The sequence below is a fragment of the Megascapheus bottae genome, chromosome 24, assembly GCF_031878675.1.
Source record: "Megascapheus bottae isolate mThoBot1 chromosome 24, mThoBot2.hap1, whole genome shotgun sequence".
In the NCBI taxonomy this organism is placed as follows: domain Eukaryota; kingdom Metazoa; phylum Chordata; class Mammalia; order Rodentia; family Geomyidae; genus Megascapheus; species Megascapheus bottae.
Genome location: NC_143532.1, coordinates 8,427,200 through 8,448,503, shown reverse-complemented (window position 1 = coordinate 8,448,503; position 21,304 = coordinate 8,427,200). Strand labels below are relative to the sequence as shown.

General features: G+C 50.5%; 1 protein-coding gene across 2 annotated transcripts in view; it reads left to right on the top strand.

Annotated features, from left to right (window-relative positions):
• Vac14 (VAC14 component of PIKFYVE complex) overlaps positions 1-21,304 on the top strand; it is an 88,226-nt gene that overhangs the window by 26,994 nt on the left and 39,928 nt on the right. For both annotated transcript variants that reach the window (XM_090357290.1, XM_090357289.1), the window contains exons 11-13: positions 4,950-5,094; positions 5,344-5,409; positions 17,829-17,985. In XM_090357290.1, the coding sequence (XP_090213416.1) occupies positions 4,950-5,094; positions 5,344-5,409; positions 17,829-17,985 (368 nt within the window). The remainder of the gene's footprint in view (positions 1-4,949; positions 5,095-5,343; positions 5,410-17,828; positions 17,986-21,304) is intronic.

Genomic DNA, 21,304 nt, shown 5'->3' with positions numbered 1-21,304 from the left:
AAAACCCTCCCTACTGTCTCCCAGATACTTTCCCAGAACATCACACACAGTTCAGACCCAGCCAAGGGCAGAGGCCTGAAGGTAGAACGTGTTTCCGGTAGAAACCCAAAAATGATGACCATTCTGAACCCTCAGAGAGTCTGATGAACACTGTGAACCCCTGTCCAGGAAGACACATTCACATGAAATTCTGACCGCTCTCAGGAGCTCCTCCTGCTTAGCTAGACATGGGAGGAGATCACAGACTACAGGAAAGCACACAGCTGCCTTGTCTCCCTTGCCTGCCTCTCCCTCATGACAGGGAAGCCCTGGGTCCAGGCGTGTTACCCATACCTGGTACCCACCAGGTGTGGTACCCACTGGAGAAGCAGTGGTACCAGTCACTGTGGGTCTGGGTGAGCAATTGAGGCAGAGAAGAAACTAGAGGACTCCAGACCCCTTGGCCCTGCTGAGTTTGGGAAGGTCATGGGAGCTGAAGTCTGGCTGCCCTCGGGGAGGAAACCAGGATGGAGGAAGCAAGCGCAGCCAATGCAAAAGTAAAAAGGATTAACACCATAGGTGCATACACATGAGATGCACGGTTTCTCCTGGGAATGCTAGAGAGGGCAGAGTCAAGGGCCTGGTTCACCTCCTGACTGCCAGACTTGTAAAGTAAGTATCATGATAGCATCTGCCTCATAGTGAATGATGGGGCATAGATGAGTTAACATATGGGAGGAACAGTGCCTGGCACTTTGTGACTCCTAGTTACTACATTCATTCTCACCAAACACTCCTCTAACCCAGGGCTGGTGATTCACGTCTGTCATCCTGGTTACTCGGAAGGCTGAGACCTGAGAGTTGTGGCTTGAGGTCAGTCTATGCAGACAAATCCACTGGAGTCTTATCTCTAAGTAACCAACAAAAAGCTAGAAGTAGAGATGTGGCTCAAGTGGTAGAGCACCAGCTATGAATGAAAAAGCCAAGCAAGAGCTCAAGGGCTAGAGGCAAGCCCAAAACCACCTCTTTGTTATCCCCATTGTACAGGAGAAAGTCTGACCAGAGAGGCTGACTTCTTGCTCAGAGCCACTCAGCTAGTTACTGACCATGTGAGAATCTTCAAGCTGGGATCTGTTTGTCACCAAACCTCTGCACTTAGCTTCATTAGGCACATTTGGAAAGTTCCAGAGTTGCCTGTTGGTCTCTATGACGCTCACTCAGCAGGGGTTTCCACAGGTGTTGCTGTGTGGTCTCCCTTCTTGTGCCTAGTGATGCAGTATGGTTCACCTGGGATAGCTGCTTGTCCCATATGTGAGCAAGCAGAATGGTCTAGAAATCAGTGCTTCCCAGCTCCCCACAAGTGCTGATTGAAAGGAATATATAATGATCTTGTATTAAAAAAATAAAAAGGGCAACTTTGAATTCAGAAACAGCTCTATTTTTAGACTTACCTTTCTTCTAATTTGATTAGAGCTGTAATGTGAGCCCCATAGAAAGTTACGCATCTCAGAAATAAAGTGCCGTCTCCCAGAGAGAACCACTGGACCATATTATTTATTGGTGGTATCAGAAGCATTATGTGGTAAGTCTGTATTTTAACAGCCACAGCAGCACCATGCACTTGGAAATGGTAGTACATACATGTGTAAGACACTCATTACGAGATGCTTTATGAGAAAAGGTATGGTGAAAATGGGGTTTTGCAGACACCTTGAAATAACTCAGAAGCCCCAAGAGTAACTTGTCTAGACTTTTTGGAACCGATGTAGAAATGTATTTTAAACTTCACAAGCTCTCTCCTGTTCTTGATGAGTAAGGTTAGCCAGAGTGGAAATTGTCATAGCTTAGGCTCCAACCCAGGAGCCACACAATGCAGTGAGCTTCTTCCAGGAAGGGCTTAGGAGAGCTCCATCTGTCCCAGCATGCGCAGAGCTCAATAGCCTGCCCGACCCAGCAGAGCATCTGAGAGCTGTCAGGAGATCCTGACCTATCCTAACCCAGGCACTAAAACCAGTCTACCTGGTGCCCAGGCATTTTCCTACTTCCAGTGACCTTTATCTTCAACTAGTCCAGGGCAGATGTTTACAACCAAGGGAGTGAGTTCTCAGCACTTGGCCTCAGAGTCTTGGTTGGTCTCACACTGTCTCTGGACCCTGGATTGCTCAACTCTGCATTGAAGGATTGACTTATAAGAACCATGAGGTCCCTTTTAATTGTGAAGTTTTAGGTTGGGTGAGGCTGACAACTGCTCCACCAGCGATCTGAGGCCTTTACCTGAAAGGTTTGCGCTAGTCATCACTTACAGTGGGGAAGTTGGGCAGTGTTTGTATATCCATGCCAGTCCACACTGCAGCTCCATGATCACCTTCCTTCATTGTGTAGCTGTGACACAGCGCCCCCTGAAGGAGATGCCATGGCCTCCGGAAAGATGTAGTTAGAGCTCAGCCCTCAGCCTGGCGTCATGGGGCCTTGTTTGGATTTGGAATATGGTGCACAGAGGCCCCTCCAGCCAGCCTCCTCCTCCCTACCCTGAACTTTGACTGCCCTTTTGACAAGTCAAGTCTGTTGGATACCCTTGATTCTTGACACCTAATGCTGTACACACATTGGTGCCCACTCTGCTGCCCCTGCTGAGAGTCATTGGATGTGATGCTGCCATAGACTCTCCTGAGCCTGCACCCTGGAAGGGCCTCAGGCTGAGTGAGGCCATTCCAGAGTCAGACCGCTCAGGTCCAGATTGCTGGCACAACTTCCTTGCTGTGGAACCTTGGCCAGGTCACTGATGTCTCTGGATTTCAGGCCATAGGCTACGGGGCCAGTCAGTTCATCATTTCCATGTTTGGTGGCACCATCACTGTGCCGTCAGATCTCTTCTTCCCTCCGCTAAGGTTTATTAGAGTGGAGACCTGGTCTTGATGATGTCTTCCTACTTTCCCGCAGCTCCAAGGCAGGTTGGCCAGGGTAAAACTGCACCTGCCAGGTAAGTGAAGCAAGGCCTTTCTGACAGGGAGGCAGGCAGTTCCACTGAGATGTGGCAGTCATCTGGCAGGCACATCGTGCTCGTGACACCCTAGGTCCCATTAGTGTCCTGAACACCCTGCAGCTCCTGCTAGAAAGGTACTTCCCACAGATCTCAGGGCACAGGGTGGGGAAGAACAGGCTCGGGTGGGAGCTGCTGCCCTTTGCTGTCCATTTGCTCCATGCCAGTCCCTGGGCTGCCGCGGGCATCTCCTCTACCTCTGAAGCAAAGGAGCTCTGGCCTGAGGAGAAGGTCCAAGCCACAGGGAGTACTCTGGAAGGAACTCTGCAGAAGGACAGCCAGGATGGGGAACATAGACCTGGAGATGAGACAGGAAGGCCTGGCCATCAGCAGAGGGGAGGAGGCATCGAGGAAATGGTCAGATCTGATTAGGAAATGCAGAATAGGCCCAGGTATGGAGTGCTGTGCTGAGCACCTGAGCGACTGCATGCTCCAAATGGAAGTGCATGCTGGATTCCAGAGAGTTAGAACATAGAGTGTGAGGCATCTGATTAGTCTTATATTTACCACCTTAGTTGGATGTTGAAATGCTTATAGTATCTTAAGATACTTTGGGTTAGTTCAAACATGCTAAACTAATTTCACTGGCTTTTTCCTTTTCAATTTAAACCAGAGAATATAGAGTCTCATCTGTGCCTCTCTGTGTTTATGTTGGACAGTGAGCCTGAGAGAGCAATTTAAAGGCTCGACTAGGGGCTGAGTCTGTGCCCTGGACCTGTCTGTGCTCTGCTTTCCCTGGGTCTTAGGTCACCAAAGCATTGAGATGTTTGGAGATCCTAAGAACATACCGGGAACTTTCAGCCTCATAGCCTCTGGGAAAGCATGATGGCCGCCCTCCTCCCCCCAGAGGCTCCATTCTAGGTTGTGTCCCTGTATCACATGTCCAGATCTCGCCCCTATGGCTGTGCCCACTCTCACCCCTGAAACAGGCACTAGGGGACTATCAAGCCTTATTAAAGAGCACTTCTACCTAGCAGTTACACAGCTCAGAATTGGGCCCTATAGGAATTCTCATCACATGAGCTGCACAGAGACTGCAGGCAAATGAGAAGAGCACAGCCATTGAGTTCCTGATGCACATGAATAATTGAGCAGCCTAGAAAGGTCATGGAAGACCATTTTGTACAGGTGGCAGCAAAGCTGCCTGGCCTGGTCCTTAAGACATGCTGCCTGCACTCTTGTCACTTTGGACTGATTTACTTTAGATTCGGAGGAAGCCAAGAGGCCCCTGGCCCTACTGGAGCAAGAGCTCATCCTGAACAATCTCTCTAGCAGAGCCTCTGCTGCCTCTTCCCCAACTCGTAAGAGTGTTTCCATCTCACAAGTGGCTCTCAAGGTTTCTCCTAGACCAAGTCTTGTGCTAAGTGCCACAGCCCCTGTCTTCACTCAAGAAACAGTCCTCGGTTGCCTGTGAAGGGCCTGTTGGATGCCGGGGAATGTTTTCAAGGTCCCACTCTGCTCTGTCTGGACAGAATGGCTTTGTTTCACCAGTAAACTTTGTGGGCAAAGAGTCTGGCTTTGTGCCCTGAGAATGCCTAACATCCAAGGTGTAGCCCGTAAGTCCAGGCATGCCAGCTTCATGCCAGCTGTCTGAGACAGGCCCGTCCTGGAGAAGGACAAGAGTGGGGACCAGCAGACTGGCCTTTTCCCCTCATGTGCATCATGTAGCTCCAACCAAGTCATGAGCTCCAAACTCCTTTGGAAAGGGCAAAAAGAAGCAGAGGGAAAGAAATAAGACTTCCTTTAAGCACCTGGACTGGGATGACAGAGCCACATTCCTGAGCCAATGGAGGGTTTGCCTGGACCTGGCCTGACCTGCCCCAAGGCAGTGGTTCCACGTGTGCAGTCCCAGGGAGTCCTGTGGCTTGTTGGGAGGGGGCAATGTGAGGCCCTACTTTCCCTTTACTATCTGTCCTGATCTCACCCACAGCACTGACAGGGCCCCAGTGACCCTGCACCTTGATGGGATTGTACAGGTCCTGAACTGCCACCTCAAAGACATGGCCATTGGAATGATGACCAGGATTGCTGTTCTGAAGTGGCTGTATCACCTCTACATCAAGACTCCCCGCAAAGTGAGCCCGGGCCCAGACCCCTAGGCAACCCCTCCATGCCCGAGAACCTCGTCTAGGTCCACTTTGGTTTTCCAGGGCTGGCTCATGCTTGAGAAGGTTTGGGATGTGGCTGTCGGGGTTTGGGTATGGCAGAGGATGTGATATAATCTCCATGTACTAGGGGGAGAAAGGTGGTCTGTATGGGGCAGCCGGATACAGAAGCTGTATAGGGAGAGGGGAACTCACCGATGCCCCTTCTCTGCTCTCCAGATGTTCCGGCACACAGACAGCCTCTTCCCCATCCTACTCCAGACGTTATCAGATGAATCGGATGAGGTAGGTTCTCACTGTCAGCTACTCCATCTTCCTTTGGAGTGGTCTCCGCTGAGATGGGCCTGTTCAGTGGGTTGATGTCATGCCTATCAAGTCCTCTTGTCATGGTCATTGGAAGAGTCTCTTCTAGCTGTTCACCATCCGTGCCACACAGCAACACTTGTCCAGGAGTTGTGGCAGGGTGTTTCTTTTCAATGAGCTCTGGTCTCAACCAAGGGGCAGTAGTTACTGGGCATACTCATTCACAAGGGCATGCGTAGCCCTTCCTCCATCCATACCAGCCCTTCATGCTAATGGTCTGAGCTGTGACCCACCCCTCTCTTTCCTTCTGGCTGTCAATCAGTGAGCAATGGGCAGAGCCATATATCTGCATAGCCATAAGGGCAGAAATTGACAGACCTGGCCACACAGCCCAATGGGAATAAGGGAGTGGACAGGGCTAGGATTGGAAAAAAAGATAGAGAGACATTGCTTACAGATTCCTTGCAGTGGAGCAGTTGGCTCCCCCCTGGGTAGCCATCCTGCAGCCTGGATTTGCTTTTCCAAACCTGGCCTAAAGAGAAAAGCCAACAAGCCAGGTGTTAGCCTCTCAGTCCTCTGAAGGTTCTCTGCATTTCCAGAAAGACCTCAACAGAAAGTCTGTGCATGCTCCTGACCCCCCCTGCCTTATCTTACCTCCACACCTACCCCACTGCCCTCCTCATCCTGCTCCCCAACTCCGCGATGCCTAGGTGGACATGACATAGTTCTGCCCATGAGCTGTGTGACTCACACCCTCATTTCAGTACAGAAAGAAGAGGAGAGCTCTGCTGATTGCTGCCTTCTCTAGGCTTGCACTGGAAGCAGCTGAGTTTTCAGTCTTTTTTAAATGGAGTTGTTTAATCCCATCCAGCTTGCTTTGCTTGAAATTGGCTTTGTGTGCGCATGCATTTAGAGGGAGCAGGAGGAGACGCAGTCCATTAAACAGCTCTGTTCAGGTTGCGGCTGTGAAACTCGATTTGCTGAAGCGCCAAATGTTGTCAGGGCTTTGGGGCCACATCTTGTGGGCCCCGTGGGGAGAGGATTAAAGCTGCTTTGGGGGACAGTTGTGGGGGTGCAGTGACAGAAAGGAAGAATCCCTCCTTCCTATCTCAGAGGAGAGCTTTGGGGACCTGGATCAGCATTGGTGAGTCATTCTGCCTCATCCTGGTTCTTCACCAGAATCTCATCCTTAAATGTCCCCTGCCCAGTCTCTCTGACCTTGGATATGAAACTATAGCCACAAACAAAGCAGAGTTGAGTTGGAACTTCCTTTGTAAGATATCTAGAAGTGTCCTCTGGTGGATTTTTTCCAAATATTTCCAAACATAGCTCTGATCAAAGTGGAGGTCCCTGGAATTCAAGCACCTTCATTTGCAATAGCCAGAGAACCCTGACAGCCATTGTCTGGGGAGTTCTGTTATTGCCATTTCTCAGTTCAAAAAGCTAAGGGAAGTTTGGAAATTGGCATACTGTCCTCTTCACTGCTTAGTTACCGTGTGTTAGCCAGGGCAGAAGCCAAGGAGAGGCAGGGTGCCTGGTCTAGTGGAACCGTCCCCATTTCCTCCTGACTAGAGAAGAGTTTCCTCCCCCCCCCCCCCCTCTCTCTCTCTCTCTCTCTCTCTCTCTCTCTCTCTCTCTCTCCCCCTTTCTCTCTCTCTCTCTCTCTCTCCCCCTTTCTCTCTCTCTCTCTCTCTCTCTCTTTCTCTCTCTCTCTCTCTCTCTCTCTCTCTTTCTCTCTCTCTCTCCCCTCCCTCCCTCCCTCCTTTAACTCTGAGCTCTGTCCCTGAGCTCTTCAGCTCAAGGCTACTGCCCTACCCCTTGAGCCAAGCACCTCTTCTGGTTTTCTGATGGTTAATTGGAGATAAGAGTCTCACAGACTTTCGTGCCCCAGCTGGCTTTGAACCAAAAATCCTCAGAGCTCAGCCTCCTAAGTAGCTAGGATTACAGGCCTGAGCCACCAGCACCCAGCTTCGACTTTTTTCTCTTGAGAGATACTCAGTTTGGTGTGGAGCTATAAAGCTTCCCTTCGGCCCTCAAATCCTTTGACTATCTTTCTTACTGATTTGTAGAAGCTCTTTGTATATTTGGTTCTTGCAATTTGTCATCTCTCTGGAAAATATCTTTCTGTCCCAATATAATCATGATAAACTCAAACTCCTCACTCTGGCAAAGGGCTGCTGGCCTCAGGAGGCAGGCAGGCCATACCCAGGTGTTAATAATGATGCAAGAGCTGGACCCAGGGAGGGCAAGCCCAGAGCTCTAGCTCTGTCTCACCTCCACCGTTCACAATCCCGCTAGCACTTGGCCTCACTGGGGTGTCTCATCTGTCATTGTTCCTCAGTTTTGCCAGAGTGACAGCGCTATAGGCCACGCCCTTCTGGTATCCTCTGTTGCCTCTGCTTTTCCATTATTTAGATAAGTGGCTGTTTCCTCAGTACTGCCTTGTAGACATTGTCTCAAGATCCCTTTTGTCAGAAATTTGCAGGTGTCAAATTAATATTCTTGGCACTGAAATAGAAATCCTCCCATTAGCTAGAGATCCAATTCTTTTTTTATGTGAAAACATGACCCTGATTTCCCCGCATGCAGTGTGGGGCCCATGCTCAGAAGCTTCCTGCTGGAGTCCCGTAGGGGAAAGGAGCAGCCACTGGCTGATTGGACAGTCGTGTCTCAGCTGAGCATCCCCTGGGCAGTGGTGCCGGCCCTTGAGCAGCTTCAGGTGACCCACCCCTCACTCCCAGGCACCTGCCTTCCAGCCTTCACTTAATATTCTCAAGGAATCTCACCAAGGACCAGGAAGAACATCTGTCCCCTCTGAGGGAATGTTAACAGTCAGGACTATTAGTTACCTGTCCTAGGCCTCAATTTTAGCTCTGCCACTTCCTTGCCAGAGACCTAGAGTGAAGAATTTAGCCTCCTGGACCCATGCAGTGGGGCTAAATGTGTCTACACCTGCCTTCGAAACAACTGTTCCCAGACTGACCCTACCCAATACATCAAGCTGTCTGTCCTCAAATCAGCCTCTTGCACATGTTAAACTCCCCACTCACAAGCAAGGCTCCTCCCCAGTAAGTCATCCTGTTTCCTTTGGTATGGCCTCAGGGTCTTCCTGCCTGTAAGTCTTACTCATCTGAGAGTAACTCTAGTGTTTTGTGTTTGTGTGAGAATTAAGAATAGTACCCCTTTCTGATCATTCTCCCCCCCTCTTGCCCTACTAAGATCACAGGCGTTGGGGTCAGACAGTTGAGGAGGCCTCTTCTGGCTCTTAAGGGTTGGTTGGCCTTGAACAAGTGCCCTAGCCTCTGTGAACCTCAGTTTCCTTATAGGTAAAGAGAAGATAACAAAGAAGCTTCCCTTTCAAGGTTTTTCAGAGGATTAAATGAGACCATGAATATCAAATTCTTAGCACAGGACCCAGCACACAGGGACTGAGGAGGTAGGCAGGACCCTCTAATGCTGGTAATCATTTCAGTAGAGGGTCCCAGAGATCGGACACTTTGCCAAAAGCCCACCCTTTAGCTTCAGCAGCCAAAGTTGAAGTAGAGAATATTTTCTGTCCTCTGTTTCCTGCTTGCTTGAGAGAACTGAGGAGCGCAGGGGTGGTTGAGGGACTGTGTTCCATCTCCAGGATCTAAGAAGCCAACCAGTGGACCAAGCAGGGAATTGGATTCATGCCCCTCCATGTCCTTCCCTTTCTCCCCTCTCAGCACCCATGGGTTTGAGCTGCCCAGAACAAGAGCAAGGCAGAATTCAGCATCAGCCTCTCTTGTCAGAGCCCCATTGTCAGCATCTTTCCAGCTGAGGTGGGGAGGGATCCAGTTGGCTTCCCCCATCCGGGGAGAGGCACCATTGTCAGGGACTCATCTCAGAGGCCAAACCCCGTAGACCCAGTCATCATCTGGACCATCCTTTCTGCAGCCCCTCAGCATGTTCTCAGCATTTTGGAGCTGGGGTGTTGGGACTCTCAACCCAGAGGCTCCTCTCTTTTCCCTTCCCTTAGCTTCAAAGTCACCATCAGAAGGTGCTGATTTCAGGTTACAGCTGATAGGACTGGTGAAGCAGCAAAAAGAGTGAGAACCACATTGCAGAAAAGAAATTATAAGTCTGGATTCAGGGAACGTTACTCGCAGCTGTGGCAGTGTAACTTAGGAACCCACCAACTATATCAGAACCAGCGCGGCACAGGCCATGACCTAGGAGTAAAGGAATGTGGAGTGTAGTCCAAGGCATGATTTGAGCCAGCTGAAAAAGAACTTCATAAAGGTGCTGAGAGTACACTATGGACACAACCATCCATAGTAGCTTACTGCCTCCCCTGTCCTCAACCCCGGTGGGATGTCCCAAAAGTGCCCAGACCCACAGACCACCAAGAGGAAGGCACTAGGTGTCCTGGGAACTGTTGTTTCTTTTCTGGTGTGAGTCTCAGCCTGTCCATACAGTCTCTATGTCTGAGCCTCTGAGCCCTTCCCCAGCAGAGTGGATTCTCAAGGAATGACCCTGCTGTGCTCTAGACTGTATTTGGGGACAGTTTGTTTGTCCCAGAAAAAATCAGATTTCACCTGTTCCCAGTGTCCAGACTACAGGAGAAATGGGGTGGGAAATCTCAAGAGATTTCAGGAGAAGGCAGATGGATGGCTTGAGATGGGCCCTATACAGATGTGGGGTGAAGCTGCCTTGGGCATCTTCTGTCCCAAGGCAGGAGTGGCCCTGTCATTCCATTAAGTAAATGTTTCCTCAACTCTTTTCCAAAGAGTCTTTGTTACTTTGATCTGGTAATGGACCACCTGGGCTGACTTTGTGCTTTGCAGGGATTTATTTAGTGACAATAGAGACTTTGGCATGAAGGTTCTCTTAGGGGAAAGGCTGGGAGCTTGCTATAAAATGGTAGAGGACAGCTCTGGTCCCCATAGTCTCCAAGGTGACTCTGGCTCTTCTTTCGGGTCTCCAGAGGAAGGGCCTTCTTGGAAACTGCCCATTCTTCAGTGTCTGCCTTCAGTGCACTTGTTCAGGAGTTCCTTCAGCTGAGGGCATTTGAGGAGCTTGTGGGTGGCCCCATTGCTCCCCCATGCACTTCCTTCACAAACCGCAGCAAGTACAGTATTTCCGTGGAAGGACAGGGCACCAGCTAAAGGTTAGAGGCATGCTACTGCTCGCCACTGCCCTGATGAGTCTGCCTGGCTGTCCTACAAACATTCACGCTGTCTCAGTTAGGTTTATGAAGTTGAAGCGTGAGGAGAGCTTGCCTAAGGTCACACTGCCAGGCGAATTGAGTGACAAATTTTGATGTGGTGTAGATGTGACTCCAAAGCATCTAAAGCCTGGGACCAGCCTAGATGAGGGCACTGCTTCATCAGGCCCAGCACTGATCGTGTATCGTCCTGTTCGTTTCTGCGTGTACCTTCCCCCTCTGAGTAATTGTGGGTTTTTTGTTTGTTTTTTGTTTTGTTTTGTTTTGTTTTGTTTTGTTTTTTGGCCAGTCCTGGGCCTTGAACTCAGGGCCTGAGCACTGTCTTTGGGCTTTTTTCCTCAAGGCTAGCGTTTTACCACTTGAGCTACAGCACCACTTCCAGCTTTTTTCTTTGTATATAGTACTGAGGAATCAAACCCTGGTCTTTGTGCATGCTAGGCAAGCACGTTGCCACTAGGCCAAACTCCCAGCTCTGAGTAACTGTTTTGACCTTGCTCCCCTGCCCCTTCCCAGGTTCTTTGGAGCTAGGCTGTTCACTGATGCATTCAGAAGGTAACAACTACTCTCCCAGCTCAGACCAGAAGCCCTCCCCATTGGGCTGTCTCTGAAGGGCCCAGGCCAGTGGCTGAGATGTCTCTGGTCTTTTCCAGCTCTGAATCTGTGTGGTCCCGACTCTACTCCCTAGAATACTAATGCTGCCTGCTCAAAAGTGAACAGCATTATGAATGACTAAGAATGGGGCTTGTTTTTCCTCCTCACTTCCCTGCCTTGGTTTTTATTTCACTCCAATTTTTATTCCATCCACCCTTCAAAACAAAAACAACCTTTCTACTCCTACCTCAATTCTGCAGGTTTCTTTAAAAACAAATCACTCTGTATGGTAAAATTTTACGTTATTCCTTGGAAGTAAGGAATAGCATGTCAGTAGCTTGATTCCTGAGTCAGGAACTTGCCTCACATGGGCCTTCTGCTGCAGCTCAGGGTCACTGGACACTGTCCGTGCTCAGCTTTCCTGAGGCTGATCTTACAGGGACAGGAAACCACAGCCAGGGAAAGGTGCTGGAGTCTAGTCACAGTCGCTATGCCTTGGGGCCGGCTAGGGCCCCAGGCCCAAATTCTGAGCAGCTGCATTCCATAGCCCAGTAGAAAGACCAGTAGCCACTGCCAGGGGCCCAAAGCAGACTTAGGAATGTTTGTTTAGCTGAACTGGGGTTTTAAATTCAGTGCCTCACATTTTATTAGACCAATGCTCTAGCCCTTGAGCCATGCCCCCAAATATGATCTTACTTTTTGCCCAATACCAGCCTTGACTGTAGCCCTTCTGCCTATGCCTCTCCATATAGCTGGAGTGACAGATATGCCCAGGCTTATTTTTGGAGATGGGAGTTTTGCTGATGTTTTTGTCTGAACTGGCCTTGAACCATGATCCTTCTGATCTCTGAGTAACTGGAATTGCAAATGTACCACCACCATGTCCACCCAGGACCCACCACAGTTCTCAGAAGAGGAAGCTGAAGCCCAGAGAAGTTAAGAAATTTGATCAAGTTCTCCTCTTAGATACTTTATGTTCTACACACACACACACACACACACACACACACACACACACCCCTCTTCTGCACAAATCTTATTCACTCAGACCTTCTGCTAGCCCTTATCAGTCTTTATGATGACAGCTTAATAGGGGGCTCTAGGAAGACAGAGTCTATCAAGCCCATGACAGGTATTCAGAAACATGATAGGTAGAAATAGAGCTATGATTGAAGTGGTAGGACACTAGGCTTGAGCAAACAAGCTAAGAGACAGCACTGAGGCCCCTGAGTTCAAGCCCCAGTACCAGCATACATGTGTGCGCGCATGCACACACACACACACACACACACACACACACACACACACACACACACACACACACACAACAAAGCCAAAGAAAGTGAAAGGATGACTGCACAGTGAGTCTGCGTCTCTAGGGCTCTCCTCTGCCAGAACACATAAGCCTTAAGAAAGAAGCTGCCTCCTCAGGACGGGAGCTGTGTGTCTTCTGCTAGTAAGCTGGGATTCAGCAGAGCCCTGGAAGTAGACAGGAGCCCCTCTACTGGTTGCCATGGAATCGCTTGGTAACCAGGCTCTAAGGGATGTGAATGAGCATTGCTCCCACTGCACTGGGCTCTGCTCCTGAGAGAATTTATAGCCCTGAGAGGGCACCCTCCTGGTCAGGAGGGACAAGTGATCAAAGGCTGGGGTGAGCAAGAAGGAGAGTCAGGGCTCTGGTTTCCAAGCTATCATGTCCTGGGAAGGCCTTTCTTTTTGTTGTATCCCCAAAGGGACAGCTGCCAGAGCCCACACTGTGCTGCACTGCTTTTATCAGGAGGCTGACAGTAGCATTAGGTGTTGGCCTTTTGCACACACAGCAAAGAACTAGGCACTTAAGATTTCCAAAGTCCATTTAAAGAAAGCTGCACTGTGCCCCAAGGGCTTGTACTCCAAGTCAAGCAACACTACCCAAGATGTAGCTGTGTGTATTTTTAAGTTGTTTATGCTTTACCAAGACACAGAAAGGTTTTACTCAGAGTGGTTGTCTGAATGGGAGATAAACTAGGCCTGGGCCTGAGCAGTCCCTCAAACCCTTCCCCTGAGCCCCCAGCACATAATGCCTGCCTGCCTAAGAAGACCACAGCTCTTCTTAGAATGCCAGGTCCAATGCTGCTTTTTCAAGCTGTATTTACTTAGTGTCCAGGGCGGAAGCTTTTGGCCCCTGGTGCCCGCTGGTGCGGTGCCTTTCCTTCCCGCTGCTCTTGGCTTTCAGAGACCCCTTGGCCTTCAGGCTGGCTTCCTAGGGTGAGCTCCTGGCTAGTTCCCCACACTGCTGGACAGCAGGAACCATTCTAAATGTGTTATGGAACTGAGGAGGGCTGGCCTGCTAGGCTGTATATGCACTTACAGAGGAAGGAGTTGGGGTCTGTCTGGCAGTAAGCAGAAAGGTCCAAAGTTTGTGTGAAAGCCTGGCTTCCATGCCACTCCCCTTCATGTCAACTGTGCTTCACGGTATGAAGAACAGCCTGACCTGACCCGGAACCCAGACAAGGCCCTGAAGCCTCACCACGGTGGACAGCAACAGCACATAGTCCTTAGCAGTGGCCCAGGCCAAGCAGGTTGCAGCCTCTAGATCCCACCAGTACCAAGAACATTCCCTTGGGAATATTCTTGCCACTTCCAGCTGGGCCTGGAGAAAGCCCAGATCGGTGATTTCATGTCAACATAAGGATTTCCACTGCAGGAGCAGGGATGCTAACAGCCAATAGTGGCCAGTGCAAACCCAAAGCTTCCTAAATGTTTTTTGAAGCTTTGTGGGTACAGGTACACTGTAGGAAGTTTTTCCATCCTTCCCCTTGACAAAAGCCATTCCAAATCATCCATTTTTCCTTCCTTTCTTCCCATATTGCAGCATCTGCCAAGTGTCTCACCTGACATCTCCAGTCTAGAATGCTTGGTGATAGAGGCAAGATAGGCTTCTTGGCCTTACAATACCAATCTCCAGCCTCCAGCTGTGGCCAGGATGGCAGAGGCGCAGCCACAGTAGAGAGGAGGGCAGACTTCTGGTGCCAAGTGCTTTTCACAGCTGAGCTATGGACTGGTGTTGGATGGTGGATGCAGGGTGGACTAATGAAAGAGGAGCAGGGAAAGCACCATCTCTGAGAGCTGTCTTTTGCCTCTGAAATATATGAGTGACAGCCCACAGTGATCCCCATCCAGATGTTGCCCCCTACCTATGATAAAGCACCCAGCCTTGGCACAAAGGTGATTCTCCCAGCACTCCCTGGCTTGTGCTCCTCTTTTGCTGTCCCTCATAGGAATTAAGCCCTTCCCTTCAACCCTGAGGCCTCCTCTCAAACTCACTTCCCCTCAGCCTTGACCCTTGCACTCCAGGGAGGAGTCAGAGCCACCCCATTCAACTCCTGAGTCAGGGACCAGCTGATGGGCCCTCCCCACCCCCTCCTGCTGCTATGGAAACAGCAGGCACTCTTGCTCCTGCAGAATATTGCTTTCTTGTAACCTCCCTCTCCCTCCTCCTCTTCCCCGCTTCTTTCTCTCACACAAAAAGAAAGCACAAGTGTTTTATATTCATTTTGCAAAAAATGCTGTGTAGTGCATACTAATTGGTGTGGCTTCCTCCTGCTTTCTTTGCACCATTCTCCATCCTCAGAGCCAGGACTCCAGGCCAGCCACGGGCATGGACCCAGGAGAATTGGATCTGTTTTCCTAGAGGCAAAGCCACATGGGCCACAGCATGTCCCCAGCTCTGGAGCCTTTACCCCTTGGATGCTGTCTTGGGAAGCAAGGCTGCTAGGGTCACCTGGTCCCCATTCAGTGCTTCCTACCCACACAGCAAGGGCTAGGGAGATCACCAGAAGAACGGGGCACCACTGGGACTCAGGACCAGTCCAACTAAACTAGGAAGGCAGTGCCCTGTCATCTCTGCCTCTTGTCAGAGGCCCTCCTCTATCAACACCCTCCTGTACCTCATTTCAAAGCCTCGAGGTGCAAGACAGGTTCAGTGAGCTTGAGTTGGAGGTCAGGGAGCCTCCATACAACCATGGTGCCTCCCAGTCTTTCCCTGCTGCCCACCTCAAGCAGCAACCTGTGCTCCATCAGGCTGCCCCTTCCCTTCTTCACCTCTGTGACCTGGAGGGGATGGGGCCATTTTTCCAATTTCTCCTTCAACCCTGGTGTTTACACGTGTGCGTGCACCCACACAAGGACAAGTGGTGTCGCCCCAGGCAGGACTGTGAGCTTTCTGACAGCCCTAGAGACATCAGGGACAAATTACTTGATGTAGGAGCCCAAAAGGAGTGCTTGGGATTACCAAAGAACCTGTAGACAACATTTCCAGCTTGAATTGTGCATTTGAAATACAATTTGCATCCACTTGCCATTTGGTATTAAATTTCCTAAAATAAGAGGATTCAGAATGTAAAATGTGCAGTTTTGTTGGCCACAATCTCTAGTTGGGCAGTGGAGATGCACATTGTCTTCAGAATCCCCAGATGTGGACACTGCTATCCCAAGCCAGGGTGACCGAACAGCGTGACTGTGGGTCCTGAAGGCTTGTTACAGAGGAGGAGAGCCAGCCTCTTTGTGCCGACTTTCTATTCTTTGCACATAAGATAAGCATAATTTGTGTCTTTAGGGGATCTGTTCGAGGACCCCCATAATGCCAGAATCCAAAGAGGCTTACATCCCTATGTAAACCTGCATACCTACCTACATTGTTCCATATGCTGTAACTCATCTCTAATGCAGTGTAAAGCGTTGTACTGTATTGTTTAGGAAATAACAACAAGAAAAACGTCTGTACCTGTACTGAAGGTACATACAGGCACTTTTTTCCCTCTTCTTCCATCCTCAGCCGCAGAGGACGGGTATGTCGCCTCTAGTCTTCAGGGCAGTCTTAAAAGGTCAAGCTCATTCGCATATGTGAAGGAACTGAGACTCCCTAATATCTACAAAACAGACTTCTTTGTCTGGCTCATAAGCTCATGACCATCTGTCCAAATCATTCCCTCCCTCCGACCCACAGCCCCTCTGGAACTAGACGGCAGCTTAGTTTCTGGAATGTGCTACATCATTCCTGCATCCGTGAGCAGCTTGTGCTAGTTATGAGGATGCTTCGAATGCCTTTCTCACCTTTGTCTCTCCATTCCCTTGGCATACGCATGCTCAAATGCTTCTGGAATCTCTGGCTCTCCTCAGGCTGAGTTACTGGCTCCAGAAGTAGAGCCCGTTTTGTCAGTAGATGCTTACCCTTGCTTCCCCATGAGATTCGTCCAAGGCAGAGCCTGGCCAATGCAGCATCACAGATCCCACAGCCAGAGAACTGGCCCATGGTAACTTCTTAGTAGAGACTGGTAGCTGCTGTGATAGATGAAGTTAAATGGTCCAGGATCATGCAGCTGAGGGTCAGGGTAAGGATTAGAAGTTACGATTGACCAGTTACAACGCCCTGAGTAATGTTAACACACTCCAGATGGGGGACCAGAGCTGGGTTTGGAGGGGACTCACCATTAATTTGAGCTAGTGACTGGCCAAACCTCAGTGACGCTGCTTAAGGTAACACTGGTGATAAGTGTTGGTTCTGGCCAACAGTAAGGGCAGCTTCCTTTTCTGATGGACACTTTGCAGCCTGACTATGGAGCCACTTGGAAGCCAAGCCTCACATGCTGCTGGTTCTTTACAGACATCTTGTCCAATGGAAATAAGCACTTACCAGATACCTTCTTGTGGGAGGAGCATGTTGAACAGGTGTCACTTGGCTTTCTTGTTCATGGCTGGTGTTCAGCCACTTGATACATAACTCCAGTCCAATATTTTGCTGGTTAATTAGAGATACAATCTTGAAGAATGTTCTTCCCAGGCTGACTTTAAACCTCGATCCTCCAATCAGCCTCTGAGTAGCTGGAATTATAGGAATGAGCCATCTTCAGGCTTCCTGCCAGAGAAATGGGTGCAGCTTCCACCAAGGCTGTTCTACCGGGGATGTTCTGGATCATAGGGGCAGCTCAGGGCCGGGGCAGGGGGCGCTGGGATTGTGACACCGAATGACTTACACTCCCTGTCTGGACTGTCTCCTCGGCTCCATTCCGCCTCTTGGAAGACCTCAGCAGGCAGGTAGTCAGGCTCCAGAAGCCTTGCTCCACCCAGGCCTAGGTGGGAACACTTTAGAAGTAGTCACATCTGAACATTAGGAGTCATGCCTCAAACAAAGAGGCTCTGTGGAATGCCATGTCAACTCTGCAGTAGCACTATCCTGTGGCAGGGTGTTGGGCAGGGCCGAAGCAACTGCACCCCATAGAACATGGCCCGGAGTACGCTCTCTGGTCCTCACGCAGCCCAGGTGCCCTGAGATACAGGCTGTGCATAGTACATTCTAGTACCTGAGGCCCTTGTTTCTTGTGGACCCATGTAATCCCTGCTGAGGACCAGATAGGACAAGTGGATAGAAAGAGAACTCATACTGGTTTCCGACTCTCTTCCTCCATACCTTCCCCCTAGCCTCATCAATCTATTGCTCTGTGTGGCCTTTTCAATCTATTCCTTCATTGCATTCTTCTGAGCCACAATCTTAGTGGCAGTCTCTGCCTCAGAGCTCACTTCTACCAGATCAGTTCAGCTCACTGTAGGGACCTCACCCTTCATCCTCCTCTTGTCTCCCCAGGTTGTCCTGAAAGACCTGGAGGTGCTGGCAGAAATTGCTTCCTCTCCAGCAGGCCAGACAGATGACCTGGGCCCACCTGATGGCCCCGACCTCCGGGTCAGCCACTCGGAGCTTCCGGTGCCCACCTCTGGCAGAACCAGCCTTCTGAATCCTCCCAGTAAGTATTCCTTTGAGATCTCCAGCTTTAGGAGCCTGTGAAAGGAAGTCCTTCGGGCTATCATTTGTGAGCCCTTGAGTTATACCAGTGTGTGAGGGGCCAGTAGATTTACTGCCCACAGTCTGTTACCATGAAAGAGACCGTCCTCTTGTGGTCTCCTGGCTCATACTCTTCCAACCCCTCAGGACACACCCTAATTGCTATTTTCCCTCATCTTCCTGTACCTTCGATGCTTTGGACCCACTGGCTGAGCACAAACCATCTGAGGGAGATAATGGTTTCTTACCTGGGCAGTGTCTCTCTGGGCATGAGGCCAGGGCCCTTAGTCTCTGGTCTCACAGGTGGAAGAGGCTATGCATACATTTCGCCAAGAAGCTCAAAGCAATTTTCAACATGGCAGGCAGCCCAGCAGGACACAGGATGGTTCAAAGAGGCTGTTTCTGTTTAGTCCTTGGAAGTGGCCAAGGCATTCCTAAGGCTCATCTTTTGTGTTCTTCCAGACAGCAGGTGGCTCCCCTCCTTGAACAGCACAGTTCCAGTTCCACTCTCTCCCCTCCCCCTGCCTCACGCCGCCGGCAGACATCACTTCTCTCTAGCAGGTGATCCTAGAATGACCCCCAAGACATCAGTTGGTGGGCAAGTACCTAGTGAGACTTGGTTATCTGCCTGATTCCCTCTTGATATTCAGGCACCAGGTCCTCGATGGTGTTACACAAGCCCAGGACCTATCAAAGACATCATCACCCAGTGGCCTCATTCAGCTGACAGCAGGTGTATAGACCATCTGCCTTGCCCAGGAGAAGCCCCTTAGTCCTATTCAGACTAGGCTGTCTGAAAAGTTGAAGGTGTCACTAGCTTCCCCTGGGTCAGGTCAGATTGCAGAAGGCCATGTATCAAAGACCCTTCTCCATGACATGGAAAACCATAGGCCCCCTTAGCCCGGCAATGGCCGCCTCTCTGTGTGTTCTGCCTGTGGTGGAGAGGGGAGAGGGGTGCTGTGGCAGCAGCCTGCTTCCTCCTTTTCTCCACATTTCCTCAGGATACTGTTGTTGCCTTGCTTGGGAGCCTAGTTTCCTCTACCCCATGTTCCCAGGTTAGCACATGGACCCAACCTGAAAGTCCTGGGAAAGATGGCAGGGATGTCAGACATTGGGGAAGTGACAGAGCACAGTATGGGAATTACTGCAAAACAGGAGGGAGGAAAGGCTTTCCTTAAAGGGAGGAGGCCACAGTGGGTGGAGGGCAGGGAGGAAGCCAGGGAAAGGGGCCCTGTATCAGCCTGGAGCCTTGCCCTACCATCTTCTGCACCCTCACAGTGGAGATAGCCAAGCTGCGTAGCCTAGAATAGAACAGAACTGGCTCTCCTGGGACCCCTGATCTGACCCATCTTCTGTAAAGTGTGTATTTTTTTTCCTGGACCCAGAGAGGTTAGTGACTAAGACATGGGCTCCACTAGCAGAGGGATGGTCTAGGGAATTGCTGTAGGTACCCAGTTCAGAGTTGGGGTCTAGCAGGCCAGAGTTGCCCAGAACATCAAGCAAGGGGATAACCTAAGGAGGTACTTCTGAGGACATGGTGGCCTACACCATGGAGGATAGGCAGCTAACAAGGCTGAGGTGGTAGAAACTTGCCCCAGCCTGCCAAGGCTGACAGACTGGCTCACATCAGCCAGGGATGCACTTGGAATCCATAGAAAAATAAGAAGTATGCCAGATGGGAAGAAATTCCATCCTGGCACGAACACCAAGGAAATGCCTGCAGCCAGTAATGCTTCTTGCTTTAAGAATGTACAGCAGGGGGCCAGGAGTTTGGCCTAATGGTAGAGTGTTTGCCTAGCATGCACAAGACCCAGGTTCGCTTCCTCAGTACCATACACAGAAAAAGCCAGAAGTGATGCTGTGGTAAAACACTAGTCTTGAGAAAGCCGAAGGACAATATTCAGGCCCTGAGTCCAAGTCCCAGGACTGACCAAAAAAAAAAAGTTTGCACAACAGGCCAGAGCTGGCGGCTCACACTCATAATCCTAGCTACCTAGAAACCTGAGACCTGAGGATCACGGTTCAAAGCCAGCCCAAACAGGAAGATCCGTGCAGTGATGCTGTGGCTCAAGTGGTAGAGCTCTAACCTTGAGCACAAGGGCTCAGAGACAGTGCCTAGCCCTGGGTTCAAACCCCAGGACCAGCAAAAAATAATAATAACAAAGAATGCACAGCACCTTGAGCCATAAGCTCTTAACCTGAGCCCCACAGTTGTGCTTCAAGGCTGTGAGAACCTCCAGGCAGATGCACATGTGTTTACATGTGCAAGCCTGCAGCTGGCATCAGTTGGTCCATGCTTTTGAAAGGTCAAGCACAAACCAGTAATGAAAGAATGCAGGGGGAGGAGGAATAAAAGAATTCAGGAAGCCAGAGTGCCCTTTCCCCTCTCCTGCCCCAGCTGTCCTGGGAAGACCTACACCAGGCGCCAAGGACATGTTGAGTGGTGTTTAGGTCAAAAGGCATGCAGGAAATATACATTTGTTCCTCTACTGGCTGCTTTTCTCCAAAGGGCCTCTCCAGCCCACCCAGAGTCATAGTGTCTATTCCTGTAGCCATTCCCAGGGGCAAGCATGCCGCCTCTGCTGTAGGGCCAGCCCCCGTTCCTGTCTGGATTCTGCTTTCTTTTGGCTCTCTGGGTATAGCTCTGAGGCTTAGAGCTGTGTCAGGGGAGACTGTTCTGTGCTGTGAAGAAACTTTCTGGGGCACGAAGAAGGCAGAGAGCCTAGTAGAAATGAAGTCAGGACATCTGCAGGGGAGGAAATGGGCACTCGTACACACATGAGGTTCGTAAAGGCAAATGGTGCAGATCGCATACAGCAGTGGGGCAGCAAGACCCATGCCACGCCTGGGTGGCTGCTGTGCTGGTTTAGATGCACTGCAGCTGTGGGCCTCGGGACCCTGGAGACAGAGTTGCCCACGTGAGATTTTCCTCTCCCCCTGCCTAAAGTAAACAACTCTCTCCAGTGCAGAGGCTTAGGTCTGGGTTCTCCCACCACCACCTCCTCCTTTATTCTCCACAAGCAGAGGTACCTCATGGGGTTAGCTCTGAGAGAAACTGGCAGAGGACATGTCTCCCTCTCTCCTGGCCGTGGCTCCTTCTTGACTCACTCAGGAGGGGTCTGCAGAGTCCTGGCCAGGGCCCTGGGAAGAGATACCAGTCCTGCAGGCCTTTCCTGACCTCAGGCCTATGCAGGAAGCCCCTGGGATCAACCCCTTTGCCTTCCCAGGGCCTGAACAACTCTATGGCCAAAAAAGAGCACCTAGACCTGAGGCAATCCAGA